This window comes from Elephantulus edwardii, unplaced genomic scaffold (genome assembly GCF_000299155.1).
Source record: "Elephantulus edwardii isolate Elephantulus edwardi_28Jun2011 unplaced genomic scaffold, EleEdw1.0 scaffold00039, whole genome shotgun sequence".
NCBI lineage: Eukaryota > Metazoa > Chordata > Mammalia > Macroscelidea > Macroscelididae > Elephantulus > Elephantulus edwardii.
In genome coordinates, this window is record NW_006399789.1 from 10,632,141 (window position 1) to 10,649,699 (window position 17,559).

At 41.2% G+C, this 17,559-nt stretch overlaps 1 protein-coding gene across 1 annotated transcript in view; it reads left to right on the plus strand.

The window, feature by feature from the left end:
- The first annotated feature begins 2,979 nt into the window (after positions 1-2,979).
- SGK1 (serum/glucocorticoid regulated kinase 1) overlaps positions 2,980-17,559 on the plus strand; it is a 204,735-nt gene continuing 190,155 nt past the window's right edge. The window contains exon 1 of the mRNA XM_006884968.1: positions 2,980-3,048. Coding sequence (XP_006885030.1) covers positions 2,980-3,048 — 69 coding nt within the window. The remainder of the gene's footprint in view (positions 3,049-17,559) is intronic.

A 17,559-nucleotide genomic window follows, 5' to 3' on the forward strand; every position in this document is an offset into this window, starting at 1 on the left:
TGTTATGAATCCCACTTGGTCATGGTGGATTATTTTTTTTATGTATCACGTTAGAGCTCCTTAAGACTATTCCTTATCGTTAGAAGGATACAAAATAGACCACATGCTGGGAAATGGTTTGTTTTTATGTGTTACCGAGTGAGAACTTGACTCATAGCTGAGCTTCCAGTGTGTTTTTAGAGGCAGTAAATTGCATGAGACGAGATTATCCACGCTTCTCAATCAGAGTAGCTGGTGGATTCAGAGTAGCTGGTGAATTCGGAGCAGCTAATGGATTTGAATCACAACCTTTGCAATTGCTGTTCAGTATTTTACCATTAGGCTACCACAGCTCCCTGGTTCTCCCATAGCTATTCCCTGTTATTGTGGTCATTATATTTTAAAGATCATTGTTGAGAGGAAAATTGACTGTACCACAAATAGATTTAAAACATAGATTTCTTGTAACTGTAAATTTAGTGAAAGATGGGTTTTCATTCCTTCATTAATAGACATTTTCTTCTCTTTTTCCAATTCATGTTGTTTTATGCCAGATTGTTAATTGTAATGCATATAATGTCTAATCATTAACGTTAGACTTTTCTATAGAAAACCAGTGTTATTTGGATAAGATGACACTGAGGCTTAAGCAAGAAATGATGAGGATTGAATATTATTAACTGTAGCTAGAGCTCTGCTCAGTGGTTTTGATAGAAATTAATGGTTTAAGAATCTCAAAAGGACTTAACTGCAAATAGTTGGGGCCAGGATCACCAATGTTGCATTTTCTTAGTGTTTTATTTAACTCATCTTTGAATAATTAAAACCCCATTATTAAGTGCCTAGCTCTCTGTGTGCTAGTTTACGAGAGGAACAAAATGTTTAAGTGGGTGTGTGTGTATGTGTGTGGCCATTAAATAAGTTAATGAAATTTAAACAGGGCTCAATGTATTAAAGGAAGCTCTGGTGGCTTGGTGATAAAAAATTATTCTGGCAACCCAAAGGTAAACAGTTCGAATCCACAAGCTGTTCTGCAGGAGAAAAATGGGAAGAGATTGCTCATCCTTCTCTAGCAGAGCAGCTGGTGGATTTGAACCCCAAGTCATTGGGATTGCAGAACTATTTATCAAGGTCATAGATCAAAGATTATATCCTTTCATCTTGGACAACTTAATACCTCTATTCCTTACATCTTGGGCAAGTTAACTCCTTTCTAAAAAAAAAAAAAAGGAATTGTGTCTTGCCCCTTGCTTATCTGTACATCATTTGAGATGATACTTTTCTTCTGGAAACTCCAAAGCATTTAGCAAACAAGATGTCACTGCTAATCCTCAAAACCTGCTCCAACAAGAAAGAATAATAATCCAATTCGATAACCAATATCTGTCTTCTTCTGAGTTACCTGCATGTATTTCTCTTCTTACCTGTGCCTGCCATGTAAGTGTTAGTTGTGCTGTTGTTAATGGGGCAGCTGTTAGTTTCATCAATCAAGTAGGCACTGTGCTTTCTCCATAGTTATCATGTTCTTGTGCCTCTGAAGACATCAGGACATTTGCTACCTATGATGCACAAGGGGATGATTGAGCAAATGGGTGAATGAATGAATGAACAGTGGCCTCCATCTCATGGCTGAGATGGCTGCGGAGCCCCAGGTGAGGTCAGGTGGCTGGCAGGAAGTCACACACTGGTGCAGCAACAGTTTGCCGGCCCAGGTAACAAGAGTCCTTTCTGTGCTCCCTCCACTGAGCTGGAAAGTCAACTTCAAATTTTTTAAAAAACAAAACAAACCCACAAACCACAAAAATTAAAGAGCAAAAATGGAAAAGCAAGCCACACAAAACCAAGTGGCTTTTGAAAGTGAATTTCAGGTGTAAAGAATAGCATGAATAAGGATTTGAGGAGTAAATTTTCACTTGAGAGGGAAAATGCTTTAGCTTGCTTCTATTCATCAGTCGTTCCCCCCTATTAAATGGACTCAGAGATACTTCTTGGTAAAGCTCTTTGTGGGTTTTGCGTAAAATAGTTGGTATGTGTCCATTGTGTGAATCTCCCAGGCTTCTTCAGTGAAAAGAACACAATCACCTTCTGTGTTGCCCACAGGATCCGGGAAGACATTCCACAGAGTGACAGTCCATTGTTACATCTACACTTGCACTTTCTTTTCTTCCCTCCACCCCATGTTTATGCAATACAGGGAAAAAACCAAATACAGTTAAATTTCAATGCAGAGGCTGTTATGCAGGAATAAGTCTCAAAAAAAAAGTTCCAGTGAGCACAAAATTTTTAAAAAAAAAGCATCCTTTTAACAAGAAACTCAGGTTTAAGCAATTTTAAAAACCAAAAGGAAAAGGGGGGGGGGATTAAAAAGAAGGTATTATTTCAATTCGTCCTGAGCTTGTGTCTGTCTCCATCACAGCTCAGTCACCAAGCCCTGCTTCCTCCAGCCTCTCTTTCTCTCTCCTGTTTTCTGGCACAGCTCGCTCTCCCTCCCTCCAGCTTCTGCTCTTTCTCACTCCTTCTCTCAGCTGCTTAACTACAGCTCCCACTGGAACTTGCACAATCAAAAACAGCTCTCCTCTGGAGCAGCCCAGCCTCTAGGAGCGCATCACCTGGAGCTGGGAGACCGGCTTGCCGCACCCGCAGAGCAGCCAGGTAGCTGGGGCGCGGGGAGGGGAGACGCCTCCCTCCCGCGCGGTCGCCGCAGGAGCATCTCCCCGGAGCTTCGCTGCATCCGGCCGGCCCGGGATCCTGTAGCAGTGATGCAAATGTCTCAGAGCAACGATGGCATGAGCAAACCCACAGCCGGGGACCAGTGAAAGTGGGGAGAGCTTGCTGCAGTAGCTGGTGCTGCAGAATGTGCGGGTGAAGAGCCTCGCCTGGCTGGATTCTTCACCCTGTTCGGTCTTCATTAACTGTCTCCAGGAGGAACCCGGGAAACAGATGCACTAAGCAAGCGGGTGCCACCCTGGATCTATAACTGTGAACTCTCTACTGTGGAAAATGGTAAACAAAGACATGAATGGATTCCCAGTCAAGAAATGTTCAGCCTTCCAATTTTTTAAGAAGCGGGTAAGGACTGGTTTTGTTTGCTTCTTTTGTTTTCTGCTCTTCTCTTGAAATGCTTGTGACTGCTTGCCTGAGGTCAGCCTCAGGCTTCGTGGTGAAACCTCTCATTAAAGCATGCTCCCAACTGCAGCCAGTGGGCCAGCTGAGAGATATACCTGCCTGGCTGCAATCTGGGCAGGAATGGGGGGACAGAAGAGTTCTTGCATGGGGCGGGGGGGGGGGTGCTGCTGCGCCTTAAAGCAAGTTAATCTATTTGGGAAAGAGGGTTTCTCAATCAGCCGCCAAGATTGCAAGGCAGTTGAAAAGCGAATTGGACTGAGTACAATTCAGGCTGGTAATTTAGTCAGAGACTACCTCCGTGGCTCTGGCTCCCTCCCTCACTCCTGGAAGGCTTCAACTCTGTCCATGTCTTTCATTCACTCGGGTTCCAATGCCGCATTTATCTTCCTTCGTCAGAAGCAGCAGATACTGGTTTCCAAAACCCAGCCAGTAATTAGCTGCTCCTCTATCTGTAGTATGAGTAGCAGAGGACTGGAATGACCTTTTATAGAGATGATGGGATCCCGCGTTTTAAATGCTGTATTTCAAGTTCCCTCGATTTTGCTTGGTTAAGAAGTGACTGCTTTGCTTTCCAGAATAAGAGAGTGGGCAGTGGGTGATCTGCATTTGAATGATAATTCAGGGTTATGCCACTGTATACATTGATTTCTTAAACTCCTTGCTCCTCCACAGTATGAATAATGTTACGCTGGTTGTTAATGGGGGGTGGGGGGAATTTTTGTTTCTTCCTTTCACAACAAATGCAGTTCATTGTAATGGCAACACACTGGTGGTCTGTGTAAATCTGCAAGTGTATATACGTAAGTGGGAGGAAAGAAATGAATGATTGCTAAGGGCCGGACAACTCTTCGGGAGAGTGTTTCTCAAACAAGGGAAGCTTCCCCAGCCAACTCTGCCCCCATCCTATTTGATGCCACGCAGAGTTCTATTAAAATGGTTCTCTCCATTCATTCTTCTGTTCCTTCATTCAAGACCTCTCTCTGCAGAGCCTGAAATGCAGCCCTTGCTTGAGCCACCAAGAGAACACAATGAATCACAGCTGTGCCGGACTAACTCCCTACACCAGTTGGGCATGCTGGAAGGCAGGGCTGGAAACACAGCCTCCCCCCAAGACTAGCAAACCCAGACAGAGGATCAGCCAAGGCTCCTAACAGCCTGGGACTGAGTTCTCATCAGGTAGGGGAAATGATCGCTGAAGCCCAGGGGCCCAAATATATAAAGCCTCAATCCTCAAAAACACCAACCCACGTTCACACTGCTTGAGAAGAGAGTGCCACACATCAGCTCTCACTGACGCAGATTCCAAGCTAATGAAAACAAGTTCAAACAACTCTGTGAGCGCCACATATATTCCCAAATATTCCCCACCTCCCTCCCAGGGAAGGGCTCTTTATGAAAACTAGGGTAAGCAATGCTTAAGCCCTCCATCTGTTTTTCTTTCTTTATATATAGTAGTAGCAGGCATCCTTAGTCAACTGAATAGCTCTCAAGTAGGTATCTTTTGAGTTCTTTCTTATTCTCTTTGCTATGGAAATGTACTAATAGGAATACTAATTAACCATCTGGTTTCCTTCTGCTTAAAAGTATAATTTACGAATAGCCTTCAGCTGGTGCCTCTGCAGATGGTCAGCAAGTAAGAACAGCCAGAGTTGTTGCTGTGATTGGTCTTAGGTGCTGCTGAGTTGCCTCTGACTCCGAGTGACTCTATGCACAACTGAAGGAAACCTTGCCTGACCTGTGCCCTTCCCATCTCTGCTGTCCTTAAACCCTGCGTTGCAGCCACTGCGTTTATCTGGCTCCTTTGCTGCTCCTCCAGCCTTCCAAGCCTGATGTCTTTTTCAAAAGGACTGACCCTTCCTGACAACATTCCTAAAGCGTAGAAGACAAGAATCTCACAATCTTTGCATCTAAATGCAACTCTGGCTGCCCTTCCTTCAGGACAGCACTGATCCCTTATTTGAATATTTACAGAGAGAAAGAAGTTTATACCCAGATAACTGGCAGTTGATTCCATCTGGCTTCTAATTTGGTTGTATCAGTTGCTGGAGATAAAATCAGAACCTTCCCCCCTCCCATCCTACTCCCTACTCAGCCCCAGGAGGACAACAGTACAAGCCGAACATATGTTTATTTCAAGCCATTGACAGCCTGAGGGATACATTCCTGGACTCTTGTCTGCTTGGGATAGATTGCACAAGTTCTCCATTCTAAAAGTTCACTTCTGTTTGTTCCCTCCGTTTGCTTTTGATCTTGCTTGTGAGTGCTTGTGTTTTAGTTTTACAACAGTATGTAAATAAATTATAAAACATTAACACAATAAGCCAAAGTAAACCAACTGTAGACTCCATGGCGTGATGACCCCGTATGTGCAGAATAGAACTGACAGGGTTTTCAAACCTATGACCTTTGGGAAGCAGAACTTCAGGACTTTCTTCTGCGGTGCCTCTAGGTGACTTAGAATTGTCTATCATGGGTCACCTTGGCTCACATTCAACCAGGTGGATTGACACAGTGACTGCTGCAGTAGGCTCTAGTGTGTCAGAGATTGTGAGGACGGCACAGGACAGAATGGGGTTCAGATCTGTTTAGATCTGTTGTTCATAGCACCATACTGGACCTGATGGCACCTAACAACGGTAACACCCACAACCACCTTATGTTAGTAGCAGAGCCCTTAACCGTTTGCACCACTCAAGGGCTACATTATAACAATTTCAAGTTGTATATATAATTCGCCCCCTTGCCAATCTTCCTTTCTTCCATAGACACAACAATTGTTGTAATGTGGGCACTTCTATTTCCTAGACCTGTTATACTAATTTACATATATATCATATAGAAGGATGTCTTTATCATCAGCTAAGAGCACTTTGGGGGTTTGTTTATTCTTGGGGGGATTTCCCTGTATTCTATTGTTGAAATGCCACACATTTCTGCATATTTTCTTTTTAACATAGCTACACAGTCTTATAAAGTGGACCTTTGTTTGATGCCTACATCGACCATGAATAGATCTGGGGGTGGGGGGGGGTGCAGAAAAAAACAATAGCAAAATTAGAGTGTAGGGAATTTTAGGGCCCACTAACGCAACTGAGGTTTGGACCTAGATTTTGGTTACAGGACGCTTAGATAGTGTGCTTCTGATGCATTGGACAGAGGATGGGAGAAGGTAGCAAAAGCAAACACAGTGACCTACCCTTGGGAACTGGCTACCATCCATTCACTTAGGTGAGTAAGCCAGAAACAAAGACAAACAGAAAAGCTGCTCTCCAATTGATGGCAGCTCATAGTAGCTCTTTTGGAGAGAAGAAACTGTCCCACAAGATGTCAAGGCTATAATTTTTTCCCCCGCCCCTCCAAGGCTTTACTGAAGCAAACTCTCATGTGTTTCTCCCACACCTTTCTTTAACAGAGTAGCTGATGTGTTCAAACCACCAGTCTCTCTCAGTTAGCAAACGACCTCTTAACCACAGCAGCATACTTCACACTCCGAGAACAAGTGTAGTGCTCTTGTTGGTAGGTGCCTTCAAGACATGGCACCTCTGAACAATGGATTTTGTGCCCTCCTCACCATCTCTTCAATGTTTTAGCAATTGTTACAGTCACTGTATCATTTCACCAAGGATCTTTCCCTCCTTCTTGGACCCTTCACCTTTCCAAGCATCATGTCCTTTTCCAAGGACAAGACCCTCCTAACAACATGCTTAAAATATGTGAGATGAAGTTCTTTTGAGATGAAGTTCTTTTCCTAGCTGCAAATTTTTGAATGGGTGCTATGGTGTAGGCATTATGTGCAGAGTATTTTCATTTTGGTTTTGGGGTTTGTTTTTTTTTTTGTTGTTGTTGTTGTTGGGGTTATTTTGGGGGATTTTTTTGTTCATTTTTGTTTTTCACAAAATCCTGACAATAACCAGATGTTGTTGTTGTTATGTGCCGTCGATGAAGTATGAAAAATGATCAGAACTGGAAAGAGAAGCTTAGAGAGATCAAACAACCTGCCCAAGGTAAAAAAGCTAAAAAGCAGCTGTGCTAGAATTTAAACCTTGTTTAAAGCAAAGGACTCTCTGGGTGGTCCAAGCAGTTAAGCATTCAGTAGGTATCTGAAGGGTTGGATGTTCAAACCCCATCTAGAGACTCCTCTAAAAAAGAGAGACCTAAAGGTTTGTTTCTAGTCATCAATTCATGAACTCTATGGAACTGAATTCTGAATTCTACTTTGCAGCATATATGGAGTCTACAAAACAGCAATGAGGGTTTTTATTTTTTTTGGGGGGGGGGGTGTTTTTTACCCAAAGTTTCTGCTGGCTTTTCTTTTGTTGGTTAAAAAAAAATAAAAAAGAAACAAAAACATAGCTTTCTGTTTTTCCATTGCAGAATCCTTTTCTTTTCTTCCAAAGAAAACTTTTTTAGAGGTTTTCAATCTGTAAAACCTGTAAAAGCAGTCAGGCCTCAGCTTACTCTTTCAGAAGGGTGAGTGATGGACAGCTGCTTTTTTATACCCAGCTTCTTAAAGCTCCTTAGTTGTGATTGTGACAGGACAGCAGCAGCGGTGCAGAAGACGCCAAGAACAATCCGAGGATGACTTACAGGCTTGGTGCTGGGTCACAGAATCCCTTGGGTTTGTGCTTTCCATCCACTTATTTTAAACGGTCAGCCAATCTAGCTTTATTTCATTTAGCTGTGATTTGTAAAATTAAACTGGATAAGACTTTTCCTTCATTCTCTTTGTTAATGACAAATTAGCATCAGATACTCATAGATTAGGTTTTATTCTTAGTTTCGAGAAATTCATTTAAGATGAAAGGAAAGATGTTCTTATTCTCAAAATCCCTGAATTTTAAAAGTTATCAGTCCTGATGAATTTAATCCATATTCATGTATTTAAAGATTTGCTCATGACCCTGACTTTTACATAATGATTCTGAAAATGTGAACAAATGATGTCTTTCATTTGTTAATCCTTTTCGGAAATAATCTGGGGTGTGACAAGCCTTTCAAAGCCACAGTGATATGGCCTTTTGTAAAATTTCAAAGTGTATCAAGACATAGAAATAATTTATTTGAATGAACTTTAGAAAGCCTGTCCTTCTACCTCTGTGTATTAAAAATAAGGAAATTAGGTGCTCAAGGTTGACTATCACCTCTCAAAGCAGAATGGTAGAAACCAGATCTCAGACTGGACTTTTCACTTCTGGCTTCCCTGTGTATCATGCTGTCAGGCTGGTCCTGTGCTTCATGCCTCATTCTTTCTTTGTTTCAACAAATAGAATAGAGGAAAACAATTACACTCCTTTGTCTTCCCTGAGTTCACTGTCTTGTGTCTATTAACTCTAACTAGACACTTTTGTCTTTACTCAATATTTCATGATTGCGTGCCTTTGAACAATTTCTTGTCTTGGTTCTTTGATAATAATAGTTTTTATAATATTATCATTTCTGCAGGTACTTCCCAATCTATGAGGGGTTCTGCATGGATGTGTCACAAACCTCTTTTTTTGTTGTTGTTTCTCTTAGATTTCTTAGCCTGATACGTGACAATATTTTGAACATTAAATGATAACATCCAACACCTGTAAGTGAATAACATCCAACATCTATAAGTGAATGTCTGAAAATAATATTACCAAGTTAGTTACTGTAATATTGCATATTGTACATATAACTATTATAAGAAGTACAGAACATTAAAATAAGACTGTAATAAATACAATTAATCTTGTATCTTGGAATATCCTAAGTTGAAGACTACCTATACCAGTAAATATTGTTAAGCATGGGGATACTGGTAGTTCAGTGGTAGAAAGCTCAAGTTTCAGATGAGGGACTTGAATTCAATTATGAGCTAATGCCTCTCATTCTCCAGCACCGCCCAACTGTCAGTGATGTTTTGTGTTTTGCTATGATCTAGAACAGATTTCTGCAGAGCTTAAGATGAAGTAGGAAAGAGGCCTGGCATTCTGCTTCTAGGGAAAAAAACAAAACAACCCCCCAGCAAAACAGATTAGTCAATGAGAGCTTTTCGGATCGCTGCAGTCCAGCCTGCAACCAGCCATGGAGATGGTTCAAGATCGGGCAACATTTGCATCTGTTGGGCATGACGTTGTCTTTAGTTAGGGCTGACAGCAGCAAAAAATATTGCTAAGCACAGTGCTTTGAACCTAAGTATATCCAGACGTCACACATGAAAAGTCTCAGGTAGATCTTATTAGCTCAATCAATCGGATGAAGAAACTGAGATTTGCAGAAACTTAGAAACTGTCCACAGACAACTAGTTAGTGGCCGAATCAAGGTTTGGTTCAAAATACCTGGCAGCACCCACGTCCTTAACCACCTTATTCCCCTGGAGCTGAGCTCAGAGAAGTGATGAGAAAAGATTGCCTTTCTCTTTTCCTGGCCACAGAGGGGAACTAAGCAAAAGGCTTTCAGATGGCTGTAATATTTACTCTAGCAGAGCTGAGACATGAAATTAAGCATCTCTGAAATGGCCCGTCTCCACGGCCATTCCATAAACAGCATCCCTTTTGCATTATATCTGCCTTTATCGTTCTATTATGTCTGCCTAATGCATCAAAATTGGAATGGTAACAAAGGTTAATTTCTTGCCTGAAACCCTTGATGTCTTCTCAAAAGACAAACATTTACGGAGTGTCTACTAAGGGTCAAGCACTTTACCCATGTAATCCTTATTATGACCCCATTAGGCAATTTTATGTCAAAGAAACTGAGAGTCCAGAGAATAAACAACATGTTCAAGGTCATAAAGCTGGTAAAAGATGTAGTCGGAATTTAAACTCAGGCAATCTTGACATTTGTGTCACTAAAGCCTTCTGCTCTAATAGCTTTACTGGTGTATCCTGATTGGAAAAAGTACTTGTGAACCCAGTCAGAAGATGTTCTGGGGTTTGATTTGTTTTGGTTTGTTGTTTTTTGTTTGTTTGTTTTTGTTTTTATTTGCAATGTGTGATTTGGTTTGGTTTGGTTTGGTTTGGGGGCGTTTGACTTTCCTTCTGGAAAATTACTTTGTCCAAATGAGCTTTGGTGGCATCGTCCGTGGGGAGCCGCGCTGGTAACCCAAAGGCTGACCCTCTCCAGTGATTCAAATCCAAGAGCAGCAGTTGGGAGGAGGATGGACTCACTCCTCTTTGTGATTTAGTCTCTGAAACTCCCTGGTGGGAAGGCCTTTCAGTGGGTTTCACCTTGGCAGCAATGAGTTTGAGTGTCTGAAGTGTTTCCTGAGGGTGATAGGAATGCTTTATAGCAAATGCATCTCTTGGTAGAGATCAATTGGATCATGCCTTCTGGAATCCTGCTGGGGACTCCAGTGGCTTCTCTTACGTGCCCTTAATTGTTATTGTTTGTAGCCTGGTTAATTCAGACTCACAGTGACCTTATCCAAGAGCAGAGCTGCCAGACCTTGAGGCCTTCGTGGTTGTGGTCTTTATAGGAGCAGATTCTCAGTTGCACTGCTAACCCAGAAGAGGCTCTTCTCTCGAGGTTTGAAGTTATCAGCAGCTCCAGGGGGGAAAGATGGGAAATCTTCTGTGCCATTTACAATGTCTGGCAGCTCAGCTATGGGTCTATTCGAACTTAACAGCAATGAGGTTGAGTTTTCTCCTGCAGAGGGACTTAAGGGTTCAAGTTGTCCTCAAGTCCTCCCCGTGCCCCTCACATCCACAAGGGTAACCCCTGAGTGAGTCCTTCAGAAATAACTAAAAGCTGACCTATTCAGTCCTTCCTGTGAGTGCTCCTAGCCTTAGCCCAGCTTGTCACTCTGTTACACAGCACTAAGCACTAAGCATCAGAATTGTTTAATTGGCTATTGCTCCAATGCAGTGAGAAGGTCAAGGACAAACAAGGACTGACCTTGTTCATGACATCTCCTCTTTGCCAAACTGTATGTGCTGAATGAAAGTGAAAATGAATGAATCATTTTATTCACTTGTCTCCAAGTTTTCTCCTCCTTTCTTGAAACATTAATGATTTAGAAATCTAATACATTTTCGTTTCCTGTATATTTGGGCATGCATGCGTAAAGAAAGTAAATAGCAAATAGCTTGTCTTGTTCAAAAGCAAATTGTCACTAACTCTCACCTGCTGGCAAGCACTTTGGGAACATGAATCTCAGTTTATTTGCAATTTTAACACCTATAGTCTTTTCTCTTAGCAGACCAGAGAAGACAGAGTATTGTTTTGCCAATCTTCTTATTTGCATCATATAAATCACTGGTTTCAACGTTTTATATTCTCCTAACTTATGTTTAAACCAGACTCTGTGTAGAAGAAAGTGGCTTCAGGATCAGAGGGAGACTCATCAATAACCTCTGTTATGCAGATGACACACCTTGCTTGCTGAAAATGAGGAGGACGTGAAGTACTTGTTGCAGAAGATCAAAGAATACAGCCTTCAATATAGATTGCATCTGAATGTCAAGAAAACAAAGATTCTTACCACTAGACCTATAAGCAGCACTGTGATAGATTGAAAAAAGACTGAAACTGTCAACAACTTTGTCTTACTTGAATATCCACAATTCACATCCTTGGTACCATAGTCAGGAAACCAGGAGATGTCTGGGAAAATCTGCAGTGAAGGACCTCTCCAAATTATTGAGGAGTAATGATGTAAGTTTGAGGACTAAGGTGCATCTGATTCAGGCCATGGTCTTTCCAATCACTTGCTTTGCATCAGAGGACTGAACAATGAATAAAGATGACAGAAGAAGAATTGATGCCTTTGAGCTGTGATTTTGGAGAAGAGCACTGAACATCCCATGGACTGCCTGTCAAAAAAACAAACAAATATGTCTTGGAGATGGAGCAGTTGTAGTGCTCTTTGGAGCCAGGGAAGATGAGGCTTCTCTTCACATACTTTTGGCATGTTGCTTGAAAGGGATATTCCTTGGAGAGGGACTTGTTGCTCAGAAAGTGGAAGATCAGTGAAGGAAAGGAAGACCTGTACCAGACAGATTGACAGGGTGATTGCCACAGTGGACTTTAATGTCCAGAAGTGTGAAGATGGGACAGGATAGGACAGGGTTCAGAGCTGGTGTTCAGAGTATTGCTATGACTTGTACTCTACTTGATGGCACCTAAAAGCAACAACCACCTAGGTATTTTACCAAAAACAATCTTAATATCTTTCAAGGATAAGTATGCCTTGGGGACATTGTTGACTTGGTTCAGGATCACAGCAACAGAACAAATATTGTAATAAAACGAGTCATACAAATCACCTCCCCAGTATACGCGTAGAAGTTATATTTGCCTATACTTTAGTCTATCAAATGTGCAGTGTAGTTTTTTAGGTGCCACTGACTCAATGCCAACTTCATAATCTCTGATAGGCTCTGGCTCATTGTTTCAGTCACTGTATTAAGCCATGTTGTTAAGGGTCTTTCTTTCTCTGACACTCCGTCTTTCTCAGCATGATGTCTTTTTCCAAGGATGGGTTCCTTCTGACAACATGTCCAAATGTATGAGATGGAGTTTCACTGTTCTTGCCTCTGAACGGTACACTGGTTGCACTTCCCCTGAGACTGACTTCTTTTCCCCATTTTGACAGCCCTTGTAGTATGCTTCTCCAACAAGGAATGGGTGTGCGATTGCATTGTGAAAATACTTGAAATATTGTAAGAATTACCAAAATGTGATACAAGGACACATAGTGCATGTTGTTGTGTATTTATTGTTGAGTCAGAATCAACCCATAGCTGACCCTCTGCTGGGTTTTCAGAGGCAGTTAATCGCACGGAAAGGGATTACCCATCATTTTCCCTTGAAACACCTGGTGGATTCAAACCATGTGCCTTTGGGATTACAGCGCAGCTTCTTGTCACTAGGTCACCAGTGCTACCCACATAGTGAGTATGAAATGTTATTGGCAAAACGGTGCAAATAGACTTGTTCAACACAGGTTGTCAAAAACTTTCAGTTTGTTAAAATAGCAGTGTCTGCAAAGTGCTAGAAAGCAAAGTGTAATAAAATGAGTTGTCTATTCTTTTCCCCATGACCTTAGGAGTTACTGAAGTTGAAGAATTTGACCGCCACATTCATTTTCCATTTATAAAACTAAGTCATAGATGGTTTTTCATGAGAACAGGGGCAGGATCTACAGGTTTATCTCACTGTGCTGGGAATGACTCTTGAAGATGACAACACACCATTCACATCAAAAAGATATCATATTGTTCCAGCAGTTTTCAAGAAAGCCAGATCATAGTGAGGCTCTTACTCAGATACTCTACTTGAGAAATATTTTGACTAGAAAGTATAGCAGCTTTCTTTGAAGGTTCTTTTTTTTTTTTTAACAACAGGTGCTGAAGTGTTGGTGCCACACCGGAGAGGAGAAAAATTTTCTGCGCTTACCCGTAGTTTATGTTCTATAAAAGCTTAACAAGGTACAGCAGAGGTAAAACAGAGAGGTGAAAGAAGCCACAGGAAAGTGCGCACGCACACACATGCACACACACTCTCTCACACACACTCAAACACACAAACTGGTTGGAAGTTACTGGTGGGAAAGCATGAGGTATGGTAAATAGATCTGTTGCATTAGTTGCTATTGAATCCATTTTGACTGGAGCAAATCTATGTATGTCTGAGAGGGCTGTGATCCGCAGAATTTTTCTAGGTTGAGCCCTCTCCATAACAGATTGCTACACTTATCTTCTGTGGTACCTCTTGGAGAGTTTTGAACTGCCAAAAACTTGGCCAAGTGGTGAAGCATTTAAACTCATTGCACCACTTTAATCACTATTGGATCAAGCAATATGAAATACTATCCATAATTTAAGTCATGCTAAATATACTTCATTAGGGCAAATATTGTGAAGGAACATTTTTAAAGAGATTTTTAAATAGAAATAGTTATTTTTTTTCCAAAATGTGTAAAGTTAAATACATATACAACATTCCTAACACTACTAGATGAGGAAACACACCTAGACTGCCAGTGGGATGTGCCACCAACCCATAGCCAGGAAGTTCAGGTCCACCAGGGACTCCGCAAGGGAAGATGAGCACTCTTTTCCTGTGCCTTTTACAACTTCTCAAAATCTGCTCGAGAGTCAGCTGAGCCGATTCCAACTTGCCAGCACGTAACAACCACCTTAATTCCAAGCTTGTCTAAGATCTGAGTGTGAACACGTTGGCTCCTTGCCAAGGTGAAGATGAAGACTTGTGCTGTGATTAATAGTAAAATCCTAACAAGAGCATTAATGATTTGCTGACAAATATATTCTATGGAACTAAGAAGCTCAAGAAGTTAAGGGGTAACGAACAGTGTTCCTATGACAGTTGGTTCATGAAGATAAGTTACTGAATTTCTAATCTATCTTTTGCATAAAAAGTGGAAAAAGAAAAACTTTCTGAAAAATATTTCCCATTTTCATTGGAATATGGAATTATTTCTGTCCCGACCAGTGATAAAGCAGTTGTCAGTTCTGAGTCAAGTCCATCCCAGGGGGAGCCAAGGAGACCTGTACTCCGTGGAGTTATTCCAATGGCTGCTTGGCTGTTTTCTGAAGTAGACAAGAAAGTCTTTCTTCTGAAGTGCATTTGGGTGGATCTGAATTCTCAACCTTTGTATTGACATTGTTTAAGCCATCCGAGAATGCCTCTGAAGTTTTTATCTGAATAAGACAATCTGGACAGCATAGTCTCTAAGGCAGGATGTTTTGTCCTGTTAAACTGAGAATAATCTGCTGTTGTTGAGTCATTTCTACCACTGCAAACCCCCATTCGTGTTCCAATGGGGTAAGTCTTTGTAGTAGCATCTTTCTCCCAAGGAGCTGTTGGTTGACCCCACCTGCCAACATCTGAGTTAGCAGCCAGCCCACAATTCACTATGCCTCCTTAGAACAGTGTGTGAAGTCTTTGCACCAGCTGGGAACAAACAGGTTGGACAGATAGGAATATGTATTTCTGAAGGGGGAGAGAGTAATGGCAATGTGGTAGAAGTGGCGGGAAATGTTTGAAAGGCAATTGGGAAAATAATTATGCATAAATGCTATTTAATAAAGTTTAAGATGTTAAGTGACTCAAGGCATGTCTAGTATTAAGAGCCGGCAACAAAATGATAATGATCTATAAATGAGTTTCTCCAAAGACATCAATGTAATTGTTTCTCTTTCATCCACTTGACCTCAGAGATTCAACGTTACATAGTATAACTAGGACGTGGTGCTCATTGTGTACAAGCTTTGTTTGTAAATGTTTTCAAAGCAGCCATATCTAATTACTTTGCCTTTTGCATCATATCTGTGAAAGTATCCATATTTTCTCTGCATTGTCATTAATAAGCTGGTGAGGCCATTACTAATCCTTCTTTTTTTTTTAACACCAGAACCCATCAAACCAGATATTTGAGATTAAACTTTCAGACCTAATCTCAATCAGATGGAATTTCAGAATGCATAATTTCACGTTGCATAATTTCAGAATGCCTTAGCCCGAAGCCTTACATCTCTTGCATTGTACATTTCATTCTTTTCCAAAGGTCAGAGCAGCGCAGATTTTTAATAGTGCTTTTAGGATTGCTGTGAGTCATAGTCAACTTGACAGCACCTAACACCACCACCATCAATTTATATGAGGGACTTGAGGATCTGAGGATTTGGGTATGCAAAGGCTTCTGGAACTGATCTCCTACAGATACTGAGGGATGACAGTAATGTCCTACTGACTCAGTGCTTTATGAGGGCTTTTTTCTTTTCACAGTTGAATCTGTAGATTCCGTTTCCCGGTGAGTCATAAATGAATAATTTGCCAAAACAAGCAAAAGGACAGGTAATTATAAATTCTTGATTTGTGAGGAAAAATAAAGAGTGTAATGAAAGCCCACATAGATCTTTACATTTTTATTTTATTGAAACATGAGCATATATAAGATCCCATCATTTGACACACTATTCTAAGTGACATCTCTTCTGAAACCCTTGTCTCTTCTACCATTTGCTTCATGTTTGTTTTTTCTGTTTGTTGTTAATAAAGGGACACACATAATAAATTGTTCTTGTAATTTGGCTGCGTATGAAAGAATTGCTTTTACCAAAGATAACAACAGTTAGCATGATAAAATCTCTCACATTTGCCTCAGTTGCCAGGAAACTCAAAGCTGAATTTTGAAGTAAATTTCAGTGAACAAATTAGCCACCTCTTTTAAAATAAAATTTGAGTTTCTGAATTTAGTTTTTATCCCCTCCCTCCCCCCCCCCATGCACCACCTTTCAAAGTCTCCTGTTCAATGTATCTTGTGATACTTTCAGATATTCTTGAAAACAAAAGAGAAAACATTTAATAGAAATAACAAAATTATCAATGATCACTTCCAAATAAAGTAGATGATTGGTTTTACACCAATGTACCAAATCAAACCAACCACCCTTAAGTCAATTCTGACTCCTAGTGAGCCTCGGTGATCCTTATTCAGGCTCTCAAGGCTGTAGATCTCTCTGTTTAGCTGCACACTGCCTCACATTTCACCGCTGCCTCAGTTGATGGATTTGAACTACTGTCCTTCCTGTTAGCAGCACAGCACAGAATGCACTTTACCACCGGAGCTCCTTTTAAATGTCTCACAATGATGATAAGTAGCATACACACAAAGAAAGTAGTTCTACAATATGATGCAGCTCCCTCCTAGTTTTCCTTCCTGACAATTCTCCCTCAGATTAGATGACATGAGGTGTTGGACCACAACAATTTTTCGCATTGTAGGTTTATTAGCTCAAAGAAAATAAAAACGCAGATTTGGCTCCCACTCAAAGTGCTCCTCCATCAGATTTCCTAGGGGAGGAGGCTGCCCATCTTTCTCCTGTGGAGTTGTTTGTGGGTTCGAACTGCTGGAGACGCACTTGGCTTTTGAACTAACAGTACTACTCATAATGAACTTTGTCATCAGAGCTCCATTATGTCAAATACAGCGTAACTTCCAAAAAGACACCAATGGGACTGTTTTATGCTTGTTGCAGCGAACAAAGCATAATGCTCTCTGTTATCAATTGCACTTCAAATTGAACAGGCAGCATTTCTAATCCACCGGCTGCTATGTGGAAGAATGAACTGTCTCCTCCTCTGAAGATTTACAGACTCGGGAACCTGATGAAGATTGACATGAGTCAGAACCAACTGGACAGCAGTGAGTTTTAGTTTTCATCACATACTAAGGAAGCCCTGGTGGCACAATCCATAGCCTATCAGGGTTGCAACTGAAAGGACGGCAAGCAGTTAAAATCCACCAGTTGCTCCTATGGGGAAAGATGGGCCTTATCCTTCATGTACAGGCAAGGTGACAAGCCTCTCATCTCCTAACTCTAAAAGGGAAAGTGCCAACAGCAATGGCACAAAGACATTATTATGTAAGAATATACCTATCATATGTTCCTGTACCTCTTTCTATCAATTCTAACCTTCCCTCCCCTGGCTCTTGTTACTCCATTACTAGGTTCAGTACT